At 43.3% G+C, this 15737-nt stretch overlaps 1 protein-coding gene across 8 annotated transcripts in view; it reads right to left on the bottom strand.

Moving 5' to 3' along the window:
- arvcfb (ARVCF delta catenin family member b) overlaps nucleotides 1-15737 on the bottom strand; it is a 391994-nt gene that overhangs the window by 112166 nt on the left and 264091 nt on the right. For all 8 annotated transcript variants that reach the window (XM_068054661.1, XM_068054659.1, XM_068054662.1 and 5 more), the window contains 2 exons: nucleotides 13247-13405; nucleotides 3984-4585 (listed from right to left, as the gene is read on the bottom strand). In XM_068054661.1, coding sequence (XP_067910762.1) covers nucleotides 3984-4585; nucleotides 13247-13405 — 761 coding nt within the window. The remainder of the gene's footprint in view (nucleotides 1-3983; nucleotides 4586-13246; nucleotides 13406-15737) is intronic.

Here is a 15737-nt window from a genome sequence, read left to right as displayed (position 1 = left end):
CCCTGTGACTGCGTGGGTTTTCGCCGGGTGCTCCGGTTTCCTCCCACAGCCAAAGACTTGCAGGTGATAGGTAAATTGGCCATCATAAATTGTCCCTAGTATAGTTAGGTGGTAGGGGAATTGAGGGAAGGTGGGGATGTGGTAGGAATATGGGATTAATGTAGGATTAATATAAATGGGTGGGTTGATGGTCGGCACAGACTTGGTGGGCCGAAGGGCCTGTTTCAGTGCTGCATCTCTAAAATAAAAAAAATAAAATAAAACCTTTTCTGAAATTAACAGTATATGTAAAAACTTGTATTTACAGTACAAAATATTCCTCAAATTGAAGTTTGTGGTCCCCAACTTGGAGAAGAAAAAAAACAATTTGGAAAGCAGAATTTAGCGATGCAAGGTCTTTTAGTTAGATCTTCCTGTTTTTAAAGCATCAGATTATAATAACATCCCTTCTGTGAAGGATCCACCCAAACAAGACATCCTCAAATACAGGCTTAAGAGCACTCAGAAAACTTGTCATACGAGATTAATTAGCAATATTTCCTTTGAAATAATTTACAGAATTTAAAAAAAAGAATTTGTGTCTACAAAATGATTAAAAATTAGTCAAAAATAACTCAGTTACGAAGGAAACAGGGATTTTTTATATTGATTTAAGATTTGTTGATTTTTCTTGAAGTTACATCTTCAGACTGCCCTACAGTATAGGTGACGAAGGTAGTATGGTCCAAAATTATAGAGAAAGAAAAAATGACCTCGCATTTTTGCATTTATAAAGAGTCTTTCACAACCTCAGAACATACCAAAGCATTCCAAGTGTAGTCACTGTTGTAACGATGGGAAGTGCGGCAGCCAATTCGTGCACAGCTAGGTCTGTTCCTTTTTAAAATGATTAGAAGGATCAACTCCCTTGCTCCTATTCAAACCGTGCCTTGGAATCTTTTACGCCCAGCTGAGAAAGCAGACAGTCTGTCTCCATTTAATGTTCCATCCAAAGGACAGCATCTCTGCAATTGCATCACCCTCTCATTACTACAAAGAAGTGTCAGTCTTGATTATGTGTTCAAGTTCTGAATGGGGCTTGAATCCATGACCTAATACAGAATCGCAGAAGGAGGCCTGCACCAGTTCTCCAAAGTGAGCAATTCACCTAATGCCATTCCCTGTAACCCTGCACATTCTGCCTTTTCAGATAACTGTCTAATACAGAATCATAAAACCCTGCAATTCAGAATCAATTGTGCTACTTACTGAGCTCATTCTGACACCAATTACTAATCAGCAAAGAGAGAGCGCATGACAGAATCCCGAGGAAGCACCTGGCCGCTGCTCCCCATCTCCACACAATTGAGATTGTTATCTCATGGGGGAAACACAGCAGTGTATGCTCTTACCAAATATATATTAAAATTGATGAGTGGTCTCAAGGCTCTAATGGTATTGCAGCTGTAAGCTGGCACTGTAAGGGCAACATTACCTGGCCAATTGATTATAACGGCAAGCACAATGAAATGCAACAACGCTCAATTGAACAAGGAATCACAATCATAAGTATGTTGGTTAAAAATCCCCCCCTCCACTACCCTGCTATATACTGAGAAACTTATTTGATCTGATACCTCTCATCTCCACTCCCTTGCTGGCTGAAGCTGCCCCTCACAGGCTACCTCTAATCTGCTTCACATCCACAGTACCCTTCTCTTCCCCATTGGCTGGTAATTACATGCATCAATCCCGCAACTTGACAATCTGAATTCCTTTCTTTTCGTCCTCCCTTCCCTCTTATGTCTCTCCCACAAATCATCACCCCCCGCCCCCCCCCAACTGTTTTATCCTTCCCCATTTCATCACCTTTTCTCTCCACCTGTTTGTTTTTCCTCTTTTCCGCTCCTGTTTATCTGTAACCGCTAGTGCTAATTGACAAACTTAAATTGGTCTCTACTATCCATATACAATGCCACAGAAGATTAACTAGCATTTCAATTAAACTACTTCAGACACATGAACAGACATAGGGACAGTTCAGTCCATTTCCATATTCCAAATGAATTTCTGTTACCTTTCAGACACTTCAGTCATGATAAAGGTTTTTTAAAAATTACTAGCAAATTAAGTTAGAGATTATTTGGAGACACTGCAACAAATTTTCCATTTTTTTTTCTGGGGGGGGGGGGGGGGAGAAATGAAAAGAGAAGAGGAAAGAGGTAATTGTTCAATTTGTACACTTTCTTCTTTCCATCAAGTTAATTTGAAGTTACTGTCAATACTTAATTTCCAGAACACAAATACAGACTACTCATAATTCAAAATCCATTAATCTAAATTATTGGATAATTGAAGCTATTAAGTTCTAAATTACCACTTTGCTTTAATTAAACTACTTATTTCAAATTATTGGATGATTCAAGGTTTTTGAATTATTCGTAGACTACATCACTAACCGACACCTAAAGCCAGAAAAAGATTGCTGAAATATCCTGATCCCTGCACAACCAAACCGCTAATATAAAAACAAGTACTACAGTTGCATTTAATGCTGTCGACATACAAAGCACTATTGCAGTGACTGTTCTGAAAACATTAATCCATTTAAGAGTCTAATATTAGATTCAAGGAGTTAAGTTTGAAACAGAAACAAATGGCAAAAGAAAGTGACTCCTGTATGATTTTGGCATGTTAACTAAATATAGTAGGACAATGTAGTTAACGTACTTGAAACAGCTCTTCCTGGGGAAGGGGAAAACCATCACTACTGTATCAACATTATGTTGACAGACTGCCATTTGCACAACAAGAGGTCATTGAAATAGAATGCAACTGTGCGTACAGATGGGACTAATAATAGGGCACCAAATGTGATCTTTTCTGTTCCTCCTGAAATAATCGCTGAGAAATCGGATAAAAATGACAGAAGGTGGAAAGGAAGGTGAAAGCACTGGATAGTGACCAGCCAAGCGAAAGCACCACTATAATGGCTAGAAATTTGTTATATTGTAAATCACACACTGGCCACTGTCTTGCAGACCCCCACCTGCCAAGAATGAGGCTTATTAATTTTGTCATATGAAGATTGATTTTAAACTGTTGCTGGAGTGAAGAACGAACTTGCTAAAAAAAAAAATCACCAGACACTTGGCTGGAAGGACATTTGCATACTAACAGACAGTGCTTGTGGAGACAAAGGACTATTCCCTGGTCCACATAACACACAATGGACTTTGATCAGTCATTGAAGGTGTAGGGAAGCGCATTCCAGGCCCTGCTACGACACTACAATCCACAGAGCCAGGACTGGTTCAAGCAGCTGGTCACATAACTGACTGGTCCAGGTTTTCTTGAACTAGCTACAGGTCAGTTTGAAGTCAGAAGGTAGTTTGGAACTGGAACCTGGAGCAAGGAAGCCCCTTTCTCTCTCTCTTGTTTTCTCCCAAGCCACTGGACCTATAGAAGACACGTAAACCTCGAGAGAAAAGACTCCGAGTTCAAAACAAGTTGAAGTGTGCACTGGGCCCCAACGAACTGCAAGTCTGACCGCCAACCAAAGACTTCACAGCAAACTCAAATGTACAGTAAAATAGAAACCCATCTATTGCCTCCAACTTTTTCCCTTTATTCTTTTCTACTTTTCTGTCGCTATCTGCATGTGTTTAACACGTTTGAATGCTAGCGTTGTTGCGTCGCATATTCGTAGTCGGTAACCGGATTAGAGTTTACTAATTAACTGCTACCTTTCTTTTATTAAAATCTAAGAAAACCTGTCTGAATTGATTTCTTTGCCTTACAATTGGAAAGCAGTGAACAAGGATTCACTAAGGGGGAGTTAAAACACGGTGTTTTTCTAAAAATTAAACTATGTTACAGTTAAACCAGGCAAAGGCTAAGAGGGAACCCCCTAGACGACTCCTCACCTGGTCATAACAGCCACCTACAATGCATTGCAACATGTATGGTTAAAGACTACAACATTACGAGAGTCAAATTCTTACCTCCTTGGTCTCCTTCCATTAGTCCTTGTGGGTGCCCTTCGACTTGCTGTGGAGTAATCTGGTTCTGGTTCTGGCTCTCCATCCAGTTCATATCCATCATCATCTGGTCCTAGACTTCTATGGTCATCTTCAAGTCCGTAAGGTTCTGGCTGGAAGCGTTCTGGTTGAGATCGGCTCAGATCAACACTGCCATCTGGCTGCACTTGTGGCTGGGCAACAGTATACTTGTTTCTACTCAGTAATGTGTAGCTTTCATCTGGTCTGTAGTTGTCTCGTGGCATGTAAGCATAGCGGGGGCGGTAATGAACTCCTCGTGACAGGCTCCCATAGTTATCAGATACATCTGCAAATCCATCCTGGCCAGTGTACGAACGGTATAGGTCATGGTGATTCTCATACGAATCTGGATAGTTGTTGTAGACTCTGGTTAAAGTGGAATTCGCCTGTGGTGTGATGTAACGGTCTCCATTTTTCATGTATCTTCTGTCAATGGAATCTATACAACTACCAGCAGGAGATGACCCCTCTGCAGGCAAACCATCTGGCCCAAGTGGCACCTGCCGAACTGTTCGGGTTGTCACAGTTTTAACCACTTTTGTAACCTGAAACACAAATTTAATAAAAATGTTAATTAGGATCAGTAACAACCTCCCTGAATAAGACAGAGTAATATCAATCCCATCACACAAACACAGAGTCCCATCCACAAAGGGAAACCAGATTTAGAGATGGGTTGATAATGCATGGAAGTACTGTAGGGCGTAAACACTTGGAGTTGTACTTCTTTTAAATAATTCTCTGGATACCTAAACGAAGGCTTCTCAAATGCTTTAAATGCCCTTACAGTACAAAGACTGATGTGAAGCATATTTTTCTGTTGTAAAAATCAACCACGAACACATGAAAAGCAATTTAAATGCTGTAAATATGCATGCGAACCAGATAAAAATGACAGACAAATGAATATTAGGCAGTAAATACATTCAATTGTGTAGATTGTACTGCAGGATTCAGTGGTCTCAACCAAATGGAAATTTTCATGTTACAACATGGATTACATCAAATTTCCAACGAAACACTCAAGCAACTAAAAATAAAACTGGATTATATCGAATGGAGATAATCAACAGAATAGCTGGAGACTATTTGATATATAAAAGTGCTTTTTTCCCTTCATGCTCTTGGTTCCCACCACCCATCAATTTTACTCATTTTCCTTCCTGCACTCAAGGTACCAACTTGTTAATGAAATAGATCTAGCGCTGCCTTGCTTCACTTCCTTTTTCCTCAAAAATATACTTAATTCATAAAAATCTGTAAAAAATATATTACAACACAGTTCAAAACAGCACCAAGTTGACATGCCAAAAAGTGCAAAGGAAATCAATTTTCTTCAATACAGGAGTGAGTTGCCTCACAACCCTTCCGTTCCATTTTGCATGCCATGTACATTTTACAGCAAACCTGAGGGGTTTCCCATGGGTCCATTCCCTCAGTTCACTTTGGCAGTCTGCTCGGGGAATCATCAGACAGGATCCACCATATCCTTTTCCCGTAGGGCCTTGAGGACATTCCGAGCAGACCACTGCCTGGATTGGTTGTCAAAGGTGTTTTTCTGCAGAGATTTCCCCACGAAGGATAGGTGGTACAGCACGGTCCAACTGGATGGAGCGTTACGCGGCATTGTGACCAGACCCATCCTTCTCCACACCGGGGACAGACAGAACCTCAGCACGTAGTGGCACTTGGTGTTTGCGTACTGGGGCTCTAGGCACAGCTTGATGCAGTCACACATGACAACAGTCATCAGGATGAGGGAGACATTGGGTACATTTTTCCCGCCATTATCCAGAGGTTTGAACGTCATGTCCCTCCGTACCCGGTCCATTTTGGATCTCCAGATAAAGCGGAAAATGTCTCAAGTGACCACCATGGCGCAGGAGTGGGGTAGGCGATAGACCTGCGCCGCATACAGCAACAACATGACCGCCTCAAACCTGATAACCAGGTTCTTATCCACAATGGAGAGAGATTGCTGCTCCCACATGTTCAGTTTACGGTGTACCCTGGCTACTCGCTCCTTCCAGGATATGGCGCAGGCCCCGGCCTTACCGAACCATATCCCCAGCACCTTCAGGTAGTCTGACTTGATGGTGAAGGGGACAAAGGATCGGTCGGCCCAGTTCCCAACAAACATGGCCTCACTCTTGCTGTGGTCAACTTTGGTTCCCGAGGCCAGTTCAGACTGGTCGCAGATTTTCATCAGTCTGCGAACGGACAGCGGATCCGAGCAGAAGACGGCGACGTCATCCATGTACAGGGAGGTTTTAACCGGAGTGCCTCCGCTGTCTGGGATTGTCACCCCTCTTATGCCCGCATCCTTCCTAATGGACTCAGCAAAAGGTTCGATACAGCAAACAAACAAGACAGGGGAGAGACGACAGCTCTGTCTCACTGAAGATTGGATCGGGAAACTTTCTGATTCCCACCCATCGAGTGAGACTGCGCTACAGGTATTTATTTAGAGCAGTTTGATCCAATTGCAGATTCCCTCCTGAGTGAGACTGCGCCACTGGTATTTGTGTAGAGCAGTTTGATCCAATTGCAGATTCCCTCCCCAAACCCCATTTTGGAAAGCATGTCCATCATGTAGGTGTACGATATCCTGTCAAAAGCCTTCTTATGGTCCAAGCTGATGAGGTAGGTGTCCACCCTCCTGTCCTGTACACAGGCGATCGCATCCCTGAGTAGCGCGAGACTATCAGAGATCTTCCTGCTGGGTACAATGCAGGGTGAATCACCAACTCGAGCAGACTTGACCAGACTGGCGATGACTTTGGACAGAATCTTGTGGTCAACATTAAGCAGTGAGATGGGCCACCAATTTCTGATTTCCACCCTCTCCCCCTTCCGCTTGTAATGAGGGTGATGATGCCTTTCCTCATGGATTCTGAGGTGCTGCTGGCCAGAAGCATACTCTCATACTTCCTGCAGGTCTGGGCTGATCCAGTCCCACAGGGCCGAATACAACTCAACCGGTAAGCCATCGCTTCCGGGAGTTTTATTCGTCTTGAAGGACCTGACTGTGTTTGTCAGCTCATCCAGAGTTAGTGGTTTGTCCCGTCTCACCCTCATACTGTCATCTAAGACCTCCGTGATAGATGACAGGAAGGACTGGGAATGTGCTGTTCCTGGGCTTCGCGTCGTACAGCCCAGCATAAAATGATTTGCTGATCCTTAGTATGTCGGACTGCAAAGACATTACCGAACCATCCGCTTCCTTCAGGCTGCTGATAACAGAGCTCTCTCCGTGTACCTTTTGGAAGTAGTAACGTGAGCACATCTCATCCTGCTCAACGGAGCGGACTCTGGACCGGAAGATCATATTGGAAGCACCCGTGGCAAAGAGCTAGGCTTGCTGGCTCTTCACCTCTTGGAGATCATCCTTGACCTCGACCCCCATCGACTGCCGCCAAAGCAGATTTTGCATTCTTTTCTGGAGTCGGGACATTTCCCTCTGTCTCTCTCTTGCCCTCTGAACACCTTTGTGGATGAAGAACCTCTTGATGTCCTCCTTGATCACCTCCCACCAACGCACCGCAGAGTCAAAGAGGGTTTTCACAGTCCTCCAACCTTTGTAATCCCTTTTGATTTCCTCAACGTTCTCTGGGGTCAGCAGTGTAGCATTGAGCTTCCATGTCCCCCTACCAACCCGCTGATCATCCTGTAAGTGACAGTCGGCCAGTAAGAGGCAGTGGTCAGTGAAGAACACCGGCTTGACTCCGGTGGATCTGACCGTGAAAGCACGGGACACAAACAGGAAGTCAATCCTGGAACGGGCAGATCCGTCCAGTCTTCACCAGGTGTATCTACACTGCGCTCCGTCTGCAGGGTTGCTGAAGACATGGTGCAGCTTGGCATCTTTTACGGTTTCCATTAGGAATCGGGAAGTAACGTCCAGTCTGCTGTCAACCCTGCTGGATCGTCCAGCTACATTAATGATGTAGTTGAAGTCACCGCCTAGAATGACCAGTCTGGATGTTGCCAGCACCAGTGGGAGCTGCTGGAAGACCATTAGTCACTCGCTGCATTGAGCTGTGGCATACACGTTGATCAACCGGAGTGAAGCACTGTTGTACATTACATCTGCTATGAGGATGCGGCTGCCTACCACTTCCTTAACTTCACAGATGAGGTTGCCTCCCCGCAGCAAAATACCCAGGCCGGAGGAATGGGAATCATTATCCCCTAACCAGTTCAAGAGCCCATGGGATCACCATTGCAAACCATTGCCTGTAGGTGCTGAGGTCTGGTATACCACACTCCTGCAGAAACAGCAGGTCGGCTTTGTCCTTGGCGAAGTAGCCCAAGGTTGAAACACATCGCTTAGTGGATTTAATGCTACGCACGTTAATCGAAGCAATCTTCATACCCATTTTAAAGTCAGGTGTTGCTTCCCACACCAGTTGTTCTTGCTAGTCCCAGTCTTTGGTTATGTTCTTGAATACCCAAAGTGTACGCAAGCCTTCACATTAGTCAGGCTCAGACACCCCTCCTGGTTTCTCATGGGGGGCTTGTTCCACTGGGGTGACATCGGGGCGTCTTGTAGGCAGCAAGGCTTCCCGGAGCTGGAGTGCACCAGACGCTTATTTGCTCTCGATGTCCCGGAGCTGGGGTGCGCTGAGCCCATCACAGCTTCCAGTGCCCCGGAGACGTGGGGGCTTCATCTTCCAGCTCCTTGAAGTTCTGCTGCTTCTTTTGTAGGTGCCGTCGTTGCGGCCCTTCCTTGTCCAATGAGGAGGAGCTGCCGTAGTCTGTCCCAGACGGTAGCCTCCTCTTGCCACTGGTTTGGGTGGTGACCTGTTCCTTTTTTGGAGGTTTTTTTCTTTGTGGTTTTCCTTTGTACCACTTGCCACTGACCAGTTAGTCCATCTGCTGCCTCCTCCTCCATTGCTTCTGTCTGGAGAGGAAGGGTTTCCGGGCATGGGGTAGGTGTCGGGTCCCTGGTTGCAGTTGCCTCCCGTCTTCTCCTCGTCAGGTAGACTTTTGTCGCTGCTGAGAGGGTTGCTTGTCTCCTTCCCAGCGCCAGACACATTCACCGGCCTTCCTTGGATCTTACCACCTGAGCAGAACTGAGGGAGCATTTGGGGCAGGTTTTGTACAGGTGGCCTACTGCACCGCACAGGTTGCAGCACTTACTCTGTTTACAGTCTTTGGTCTGATGGCCTTCCTTCTTGCAGACGACTGTGCTGCAGTTGGCTGCCATGTGACCAGATTTGCCACAGGTGCAATAAACTCCGGGCTGCCCCACATACACTAAGAAGCCTCGACTTCCCCCGATAGCAAAGCTGGAGGGAGGATGGATGATGGCTCTGTCGGCATCAACATTCAACGTCACCTTGACCTGCCACTTGCTGGTCCAAATCCCAAATGGGTCCTTGACATCAGTGCTGCTGCTGGCCACCTCGACATACCTGGTGAGGAAGGTGAGCACATCCACGACAGGAACATGAGGGTTATAGAGGTGAATTGTCACCACCCGGTTGCGTTGCAACGGCAGAGTGAAGAGCACCTTGCTTCACGTACAAGCCCCGATGGTGCGGTGTTACCAGGCTGCTCAGTTGCACTGGGTTTTTACAATTGACCATTAAGCGGTCTTCACTTTATGGAAGTTCACGGCCAGAAAGATTCAATGGATAGGGATCAAGTGTGGAAACCCCATGTAATTTTTTCTTCTCCAGCCAGGAGCGCTGAAACTAACTGGAGAGAGGAAAACTCAGCACAAACTAAATATTAAACCTGGCAGGCTCTTGGTTTGTACAGCTCAACCACTCACTGCCTCAACTGGCTGAGCTACTGGGGGTGTTGCAACAGTACCATTTATTCTAAATATAGGTAAATGGAAGTTTAACTAATTTTTAAAAATTTCATCTCCATTATCTCCAATTAAATAAACAGTGGGAGTTCACTAGATTAGGGGGAAAAACCACGCAGAACTGAATTCCCAGTTGTTGTGATTACCAAACACTGTGGAAGACAATCATAAACTTCCAATTGCTGGTCATAAATCATTCCAATTTCAAATACAGTATAGGCATGGACAAAACTACAACTCTGTCATGCTGTCCACTACAGCTGGGAAAGAAGTCCATCATGTTCACGACTGCTGACATGCAGAAGGTAAACTAAATATCTGCTCAAATACTAAAAGTTAAAAGTGTTCAATTTAGGAGCAAGACCAACCTGACTCAAGCGATGTAAATTAGTAAATATAAATAATTCCTTTCAACATGTAGTAAAAATAATTTTGTTGATCCATACAGGCCAAAACTAAATGGTTTGGAAAATCAAGCCTTCCGTTTAGGAGCATCAGAATATTTCTGACAAATAAAAGCCTTACTGCTCTAAAATTTTCAATCCAACAATATTGCATTTGTTGATCTAACATTTAAGGTTCTGAATGTACTTTAGTTCAGAGGATGAACAATCATGGCAAACATCAAGATGCCAATTTTTTAAACAGGATTCAACACAACCAAAAAATACTAAGATTGCTTTATTACTTAAAAAAGCATGTGAATTGCTGGGTCAACCTAGACAATAACTGGGCACATATCAACCAGGGTCTCCACAACAGTCACTGGGCGATAGGTGCGCTGTGCAATTTTATTTTTCAGCTTGCATTACCAAGGAGTAGATATGGGATTTCAAAGTTATGAAGCTCTGACTTGGCATGCGCTTATAAAAGCAACACAATGAAATGAATAAAATGCAGTGCAAAGGCCAGCTGTTCTTATCTTTCACTGAGAGAGGGTCCTTTTTCTAGATTCACAACTGCATTCTGACTCATGTTCTAAACATTCCTATGCTTTGAAAATGAAAAAAAGTTAATGAATAAATGCATCACAAAATCACCCCAAAGAGTTGGCTCATAAACAGCATTTTAAGTTCATGGAGCACCTATACAAAACTATACATAAATTAGTGCATAAAATGTACAGTGCAAAATATAACCTCTTTCAGACTGCAGATCAAATTAGTACACATCCTAAATCAAGGCATGCTTGCCAGAATGCACCAGTGTTAACTTGTGCTGTGCAGAATCAAACCATTATCCACGAATATTAATTTCCGATGCAAACCAGAATAATGAGCAGTCTGGTCACAATATTATATTATAATATTACAAGGATTCTTTATCAACTAAGCAGTACGTGAATAAAGAAACAGACTGGGTTTGCGATGCAACATTTCCAGACCATCATCCAACAGATTGCAAAACATCAGATAACGAAGCTTTATCCAAAAAGGAACATTCCACAGCTCCTAACATTGGACAGTAACAAATTGCGTCACGAAACATGAAAAGGATGTAAAGGTCCATTAAAACATGAACATGGCACTAGTCTATAAAAGCTGCATAATGGTGTATGTGACTATGTTATTTAGGGTGCGGTTATATTCGAATTTATGCAGCACTGCGCTCTTGTTCAGTCTTCTTTCAGCAGTGACAGTATAATGGAGTCAGATTCTGGTTGGACACCAACTTGGAACAAGACCTGTGCAGGGAGAGAGTCACATAATTCTTCAGCTGGATATGACACGGAATGCAATTACAGTAAGACCTCTTGGTCACTATTAAAATGAAGTAGAGCTTGTATGTGTTTGTTTGTATAGGTATTCCCACCAACACTCTCAAAGCACTCAACATGTTACCATGCAAGTTCAGAGCTTTCTTCTGGACCAAGAACAGGACCTGCAGCTAGGCAGCATAAACAAGAGTGCTACTGACTGCCAATAGATACTGCAACTACTAGTGCTGGTTGGAGACTTTGACAACAGCTGAGGCACAATGCCTCACAAAATGAGCATGTTACCATGACAATGGGCCGCTCCTATGGAAACCTACCGCTAACCTTTCTTTAAGAAAAAAAGTTATATGATAATAGAGTATGCTTGAATGAGGCCAATAAGTGTATTACTCAAAGCAAGAATCAAATAACTATATTTAGACACACATTCCTTGGTTTCTCATTAATTAAAGGCAGTGTTACGGGCAGAAAGTTGCAAGTTGACAGAGGGGTCACAACAGCAGTACTAGATTCTGGAACAGCCAATTAGACTGGCCAAAATCCAATACTGTAGCTCAGATTTTGGCAATGACAAATGAATGTACGGCAAAAACGGCAGTTCAGCACATCTGCATGCCAACAACGACCATAAACTCCCCACATTCTGGGTGCATCAGACGAGCCACTTCTAGCAAAAGTTAATCTAAAATTAATTCTGTCGCTTAAGATGTGCATTTACAAAGTTATTCTTCATATTATAAGCCCCTGGCTCTCAATCATAAATTCCAAAAAACCCTGCTACTCTGTCAAGAAGTCACTTCAGTTTGGACTTGTGAAGGGTACTAGGGCTGAATGCTTCCGCTAGCAACGGGTGATGCATTGTACAGTCACTTACACTTTGCATGTGTTTATGTATGTATATAAATACATTATAAATTATACATTATACATAATGGGCGGCACAGTGGCGCAGTGGTTAGCACCACAGCCTCACAGCTCCAGGGACCCGGTTTCAATTCTGGGTACTGCCTGTACGGAGTTTGCAAGTTCTCCCTGTGACCGCGTGGGTTTTCGCCGGGTGCTCCGGTTTCCTCCCACAGCCAAAGACTTGCAGGTTGGTAGGTAAATTGGCCATTGTAAATTGCCCCTAGTGTAGGTAGGTGGTAGGGAATATGGGATTACTGTAGGGTCAGTATAAATGGGTGGTTGTTGGTTGGCACAGACTCGGTGGGCTGAAGGGCCTGTTTCAGTGCTGTATCTCTAAATAAATGATTGATATATATATATATATATATATATATATATAAAAGGTTGCCTATAAGACGCAGCTTACTACAGGGAGAATTTATTTAAAATTTGCTCAATTGCATATGGGACACAGTACTGCATTGTGTCTACAACAAATGAGACAACAATCAGATAGAATAAAAGTAGATCTCACATCTTACCAACTAAATATTAGTGTTAACATAATTTGTTCCCTTAATATACATTCTCCTTGGAACAACCAAAGTAGGAGGAAACACAAGTAACTTGCTTCAGGGCAGCGCAGTATGCTAATGGATTGGTAGGATAAAAATGAATCAGATAAAGTATGCGAGAAGGAAGGATGCATGGACAGGTGGGTGGTTAAGTTAGAGTGCCATCCCTACCCAAAAATGGTGTCTCAAGTTAAAAACAATGATCTGTTACCTTAGTTTCAGTCCGTCTTATAGTTCCATCATCCGATGTCACCACAGATACGTGGGAGGTAGGAGTGCCTGGGTCCTCTTCAACGGTAACAGTTTCTTCCAATACCTCTTGTGGCTCCTGCATTGTTCCTTTTAAGGTCTGATGACTGGGGCTTTGCTCCTGGAAATTAAACATGACATGTTGTAAGCTGTGGCTAATTGCCTAACATAGGTTGATTATTATTTTCATGCTTTACTCTTGTGTTGACTATCAGTTTTTCTTGGTTATACAAGAAGTTCACGAAATAGAATTCAAAATGTACATTATAAATTTCACTGTTGCTTTTCGGACGACCTCACTTCTCTCCCACTGATGAGGGTAGCAGCAGCAGAAGCAGGCAATGCTATAGAATAGGTAGAGCATAATAGTGAAGATCATGGGGTCAGAAGCTCAGCTCCAGGATGAATAAGACACAATGGTTATGACCTGTCTGCTTCAGCCTCCCTGCTCTTTCACTTCTGCATTTCTGTCTCCAAAAATCAAGCAAACATGTTTTCTGTATTTAAGTGAACGTATTGGCTTTATTTGATCATCTGACGACCATCTTTTTGGAAGTCAAATACCATAACTTCAAGCTACCATGATGACTCACTAAATGCCACTCACCCGCTCAAGTGAGACATATCTGGGTTATCAGTTCAATACGCAAACGGTAAGCACCGAAGCTGAAACCCCTCCATCTCAATGCTCAACTCACTAAAGCTGCTCCAGCTGCTCAAATATTCAGCACCAATCCAAAAAATCCCCAAAGAACATCACTTTCACTTGCCCATCTTTGCCTCAGCCAGTGTAATAATCTGGAATGTCCTCTCCACCTGTGGATGATCACAGTTAACCATCACTGCCCAACAGATCTTACGCCAAACCGCCAATTTATCTATTAACATAGGGAAATCTCCAAATCTTACCAAGCCACCAGTGAAGCAGTGAGACTCATTTCCCAGTGAGTCATCTCTGGCACCACCTTATTATGCTGTTTTAAAAAAAGCTACTGGCCTAGTGGGGTAATAGATTGCAACATCTGCAGTCACATTCTAAATTTAGCAGTGCTGCAGTTACTCCTCGACTGTTGCTAGGTAGATACATCTATTTCATCTTTTGCTTATTGCAGTCTTGTGACCACCACACAGCATCCTACAACAAGTATATCTGTAGATATTTTAAAAAGAGTTAACAAAGTGAACACTGGTCCGATAGAAAGTGAGTCTAGAGAATTAATAATGGATAATAAGGAGATGGCAGATGAATTGAACGGTATTTTGCATCGGTCTTCACTATAGAGGATACAAGTAACATCCCAGAATTAGCTGTAAGTTAGGAAATGGAAGGGAGGGAGGAACTCAAGAAAATTACAATCACCAGAGAAGTGGTACTGAACAAATTGCTGGAGCTACGGGCTGACAAGTCCATGGGTCCTGATGGACTTCATCCTAGGGTGTTAAAAGAACTGTCTAGTGAGATAGCTGATGCGCCAGTTTTAATTTTCCAAAATTCCCTAGATCCAGGGAAGGTTCTGCTAGAAAACAACTAGAAAATAGCAAATATAACTCCTTTATTCAAAAAAAAGGAGGGAGACAGAAAGCAGGAAACTTTGGGCGGCACAGTGGCGCAGAGGTTAGCACCGCAGCCTCACAGCTCCAGCAACCTGGGTTCAATTCAGGGTACTGCCTGTGTGGAGTTTGCAAGTGCTCCCTGTGTCTGCGTGGGTTTCCTCCGGGTGCTCCGGTTTCCTCCCACATGCCAAAGACTTGCAGGTTGATAGGTTAATTGGCCATTATAAATTGCCCCTAGTATAGGTATGTGGTAGGGGAATATAGGGACAGGTAGGAATATGGAATTAGTGTAGGATTAGCATAAATGGGTGGTTGATGGTCGGCACAGAGTCGGTGGGCTGAAGGGCCTGTTTCAGTGCTGTATCTCTAAACTACAGGCCAGTTAGATTAACATCTGTCTTCGGGAAAGTGTTGGAAGATATTATTAAAGACGTTATAGCAGGGCACTTAGAAAAACTGACGGTAATCAGGCAGAGTCAACATGGTTTTGTTAAAGGGAAATCATGTTTAACCAATTTATTGGAGTTCTTTGAGGGAGTTACATGTGCTGTGGATAAAGGGGAACCGGTGGATGTATTGTACTTAGATTTCCAGAAGGCATTTGATAAGGTGCCACCTCAAAGGTTACTGGCAAAAATAAAAGTTCATGCTGTAGGGAAAACTTATGTGTACGGATAGAAGATTGGCTAGCTAACAGGAAACAGAGAGTAGACATAAATGGGTAATTTTCTGGTTAGCAAGATGTAACGACTGATGTGCTGCAGCCTCAACTTTTTACATTTATATAAATGACTTAGACAAAGGAACCAAAGGTATGGTTGCTAAATTTGTTAATGACACAAAGATAGGTAGGAAAGTAGGTTGTGAAGAGGACATAAGGAGGCTATAAGGATATAGAT

This window comes from Heterodontus francisci, chromosome 23, assembly GCF_036365525.1.
Source record: "Heterodontus francisci isolate sHetFra1 chromosome 23, sHetFra1.hap1, whole genome shotgun sequence".
Classification (NCBI taxonomy): domain Eukaryota; kingdom Metazoa; phylum Chordata; class Chondrichthyes; order Heterodontiformes; family Heterodontidae; genus Heterodontus; species Heterodontus francisci.
This window is presented reverse-complemented; position numbering and strand designations above follow the sequence as displayed.